General features: G+C 48.2%; 1 protein-coding gene across 1 annotated transcript in view; it reads right to left on the bottom strand.

Annotated features, from left to right (window-relative positions):
* Positions 1–340: 340 nt before the first annotated feature.
* The window catches only part of ddhd1b (DDHD domain containing 1b), a 24244-nt gene continuing 20169 nt past the window's right edge, over positions 341–4415 (bottom strand). Inside the window, exons 12-13 of the mRNA XM_046060973.1 lie at positions 1147–1404; positions 341–875 (exon numbers count right to left, since the gene is read on the bottom strand). Of these exons, the coding sequence (XP_045916929.1) occupies positions 691–875; positions 1147–1404 (443 nt within the window). The 3' untranslated portion in view covers positions 341–690. The remainder of the gene's footprint in view (positions 876–1146; positions 1405–4415) is intronic.

Here is a 4415-nt window from a genome sequence, read left to right as displayed (position 1 = left end):
CTGGGGCTCTCTCTATGGCTACAGCTTCATCAGCACATCGACAGAGCTTCGTGGTCAGTCATGTAACAGCAGGATGTCACTGCTGCAGCTGAACACAGCAGGATGCTTCACAGGAAACAGAGGACAGGCTTTAAGGGCTGGGTACGGGTCCAAGGTCACAGCGAGGTTAGTGTGTAAACTGGGAGGAAATTAGATATAGTGTGGAAAACAGGTAAGTGACTTGTGATTGTGTCTGTTGGGTCAATTCATTTTCAATTCACTCAATTCCAACAGTGGTTTTAATTTGCACTGTTGGTACATATGAAGTCAGGGACTGATTTTTTTTTTTTGAAATTTTTTAAACCTTCTTCCAATCAGATAAACTAATAATAGCAAATAATGAAGTTTCATCCCTCAGTATTTGATCAAACAAAATGGTAAATAATTTAAAATAAGAATTAGTATTGTAATATTTTACATTTCCAAAAACTACATTTATGTATTTCTTAAATACTATAATATTTATACTTAATATTTCACATTTCAAAATTTGTGTAAAGCACAGAATTATTAAGAAATTAGAAAATGAAGAATGAAGTCTCTTTTGTGTGTTTATGGACATGTGTTTCATGTCCATAAACTAGGATTTCAGTTTATATTTCAAAAGGCGTAAATGGAAAGTGAGTTGACCCATGATGTTTCAGTTTGCACTTATGAGGTGTCTGGGTTGTCTTCTGCAGGTTCAAGAGCCTCTTGTGGTTTGTACATGAAGGTGAGAAGGAACAAAGCCACATCATAAGAGCACCAATAGGCCGTGTGTGAGGTCACTGCTGACCAGTAGCGACTCTCCACCAAGCCCTCCCGCAGCTCAAAGTCGATGCGTCTCTCCAGTTCCACTGGAACACAGAGAATGACAGATTAGTATCCAGCTGCGTCAGAAGAAGATGTTTTACTTAGTAGTTCTCTGAGCCCTGCTGGACTCAACATGATGAGTATATACTGACACTGGCAATGTACAGTATGTGCAGGGTCTACTGCTCAGAAGACATACATCTCCTTTCCCTTCACAGGAGCATTACCACTATTAATATTTACATTAATGGGTATGATGTACTGTAATCTGCAGGTATATTTATCTTAGTTTTTCACTAAAAGCATAGTACTTACACGAGGTGCTGTCCATGACAGCTGAGGTGGACTGGGACATGGCAGGCTCCACCTCCTGCCTCTCTTCCTCTATTTCTTTGTCCTTTTCATCGCTCTCAGCCACCGATGCTCCTTCCTCTCCTAATGCCACGTTTTCCACTTCAGAGACTCCACCCTCAGAATCTGATGGCTCTTCCTCCACTCCGCCCACCTGGCCACTGGAACGGGAAAAGCGGGAAAACAGGATTCCTCCGATTCCCTTTCCAAGACTTGCAGCACCTGAGGAGCAGTAAGAATCATGCATCATGGAATTCATTCATCTAAGTTACCAATACAGAGTAAAACATGTCAGAAGTAGGGCTGCACGATTTGGAGAAAAGGTCATATTGCGATTATTGTGGACAATATTGCGATTGTGATTTGATTATAATTGAACAAATGGTACTATGAGTCTACTTGCTTAATTATCAAGGAATGTGTGAAATACTGATATTCTGAAATGTGTATTTCTCAACTTGAACAAAGTTAAACAATACAATAACTATAACTAGTAAAACAGAACAGGGGGAGTGTGTTGCTCTACAGAGGAGGCGGCTAGAGGTATATTGGCACACTGGCACACAATGTACTCTAACCACTGCAGAGTCTTTATCCACAACCTGGAGGAGGAACAGTACATGAGTGTATTAAATAAAGAGTATAATGTTTAGTTAATAGTATACTGTTAGTATAACAATAATATACTACATTCATTATAATTTCATATAATAGTATACTGTTTTAGCACTAGTCGAATATTAAATCCAGTTCCAGCTGTTTCATTTCTGTGGATTGTTTTTATTTATTTAAGCCTTGAAAAGGCTCTACATTAGTCTCTAATTTGTTAATGTTAAGTACTAACTTATCAATAATCATATTGTTCAACATTTAATGATTTGCTGTAGCACATCAAACTTTTGTTAAGCTCCCCCCATCCAGCCTATGATTCGGTCGGTTGACGACAAGCACATCGGCTCTGTGAAAAGTTGAACATGTTGAACAACAAAAGGCACAGATACAACAGATACAGCAAAACCTTCCTGTTTTCTTCTGTCTTATTGCTTCAGTGGCTGCCGACATCTCTCTGTCTCTGTCACAGAGCGGCCGCCAGCATTTCTCTCGGTGCTCCGATGGCGCATCCAACTATGTTTTGAACGATTAGTGGCGGGGCGGCGGGTTAAGGTAGGTTTTTGTTTTATTAAAAGGTACTGCTCATAAATAATTTTTCTCATTGCACTTAGGCTTATCTGTCTTTAGAGGCACATGAGAGAGCTCGGTGCACACAGAGAAGAGAGTGTCACAAACGTACACCAAGTGGAGAAAACACTCCACTTCAGGCCGTACATCCTCCGTGTGGACGGGGCCCTGAAGCTGAGGAGGGTCTCGACTGCTCCGGCTGTTAGACCCGCCTCTAGGTACTGTGCCCCCTCAGGGGCCAGACCCACAGTCGCCATACGGCGGGGCAAGGGTGAAGAACCCGGCCCTGCGCCTGGGACAGCAGGTCTCTCCTCAGAGGGACCTGCCAAGGCGGGCCGTCCAGGAGCGACATGATGTCCGAGAACCACACCCGAGTTGGCCAGAACGGCTACGAGCAGTAGGCCGACATTGTCCTGGCGGACCCGCTCCAGAACCCCCGGGAGCAGAGCGACTGGGAGAAAAGCGTACAGACGTAGCCTCGGCCACGAATGTACCATGGCGTGGTTGTCGAATCCCATACTACCCCTGGGAACGTAGTCCGTTGGGTGGGCGCCAGCACACTCTTCTTTGCGTGGAGCCTCAGCCCTAAACGCAGCAGATGAGCCAGAACGACATCTCGATGCCGAACCGCCAACTCTCGAGACTGGGCTAGGATGAGCCAGTCGTCGATGTAGTTGAAAATCCGGATGCCCTGGAGCCTCAGCGGGGCCAGTGCTGCATCCATACACTTGGTGAATGTGCGAGGGGAAAGTGCCAGGCCGAATGGAAGAACCCGATACTGGTAAGCCACACCCCCGAAGGCGAACCTCAGGAACTTGGATGGAGACGTGGAAATAGGCGTCCTTTAGATCTATCGTGACGAACCAATCCTCGGATTGGATGTGCATCACCATGGCGGGGATGGTGAGCATCTTGAACCTGCCCTCCATCCTTCTTGGGGACTATGAAGTACCGGCTGTAGAACCCAGCGTCTCTGTCTGGGGGGGAGACACGTTCCACGGCCCCTTTCCTCAGCAGAGTAAGAACTTCCTGTCTCAACACCGGACCTTGCTCCGGGCGGACCACAGTCCAAACCACCCCGTTGAATTTTGGAGGGCGGGTTTTGAACTGTAGTCGATACCCATCTATGGCAGTGTGCAGGACCCACAGAGAAATGTTCGTCAGGCTCCGCCAAGCCTCTGCAAAGTCTGCCAACGGAACCAGTCCCTCGGGGCTGGTGGTCGGTATCTCGTGTGATCTTCTGGTGGACCCCTGAAGCCCCAGAACGGCAGGGGAGAGCCGCCGAAGATCCACGGTGAGTGAGTCTGGACGCCGCCTGACTGCAGACCCTCGGGGCAGGCAGTGAGGCGTGGACTCGATGGTAGCAGGTGCGTCCCGAACGTGTAAACGGGATAACATCACCCGTTACCACGGCGGAGGGGACCTTGGTCCTGATGACGCCGCCCCAACACCCGGAAGTCATCGTCCACTATGCTGAGCACTTCCACCTCCTCGGAGTTGGATTGCTGCAGCGTCTCCGGATTCCAACCGCGAGCGGGAGAAGCCGAGAAACGGGCTCCCGAACGAGGAAAGGAAGCGTCGGAGCCAGCGGATGAAGGTCGGGAAAAAGCCTCAGCTGTCCCGAAATCCTCCGACAGATCACGCGGTGAACCCCATGAGTGAAGCCGCCGGGCCGCCGCAGCACGGGGAGAACACATCCGGCCATCCTCGGAAAAGAGAGCCATGCGGGACCTCAGTACCCGCACGGAAAGGGCTTCGCAATGGCCTCAGGCAGCCCCCTCGAGAGCTGCCCGGGCGTGCTCCATCCCCAAACATGAGACACACATCTCATGAGAATCTCCATCCGTGATTTACCGAGGGCAAGGAAAAACACACCTTCTGTACTTCTGGTTGCCGGACATGCTGGTAGACTTCTTCTTCAGGTAAGACACACTGCTTGTAGGACTGGAGCTTTCGTCAAACAACATACAGAGCGCCTGCTGAATAGAAAAAAGCTAATGATGAGTGTGTACAGGTGTGCTTTATACTCCTCCGGTTATTCCGTCACACCTTAC

This window comes from Micropterus dolomieu, linkage group LG10 (genome assembly GCF_021292245.1).
Source record: "Micropterus dolomieu isolate WLL.071019.BEF.003 ecotype Adirondacks linkage group LG10, ASM2129224v1, whole genome shotgun sequence".
Lineage (NCBI taxonomy): Eukaryota > Metazoa > Chordata > Actinopteri > Centrarchiformes > Centrarchidae > Micropterus > Micropterus dolomieu.
Note: the sequence above shows the minus strand (reverse complement) of the source record. Positions and strands in the feature narration are given on the sequence as shown.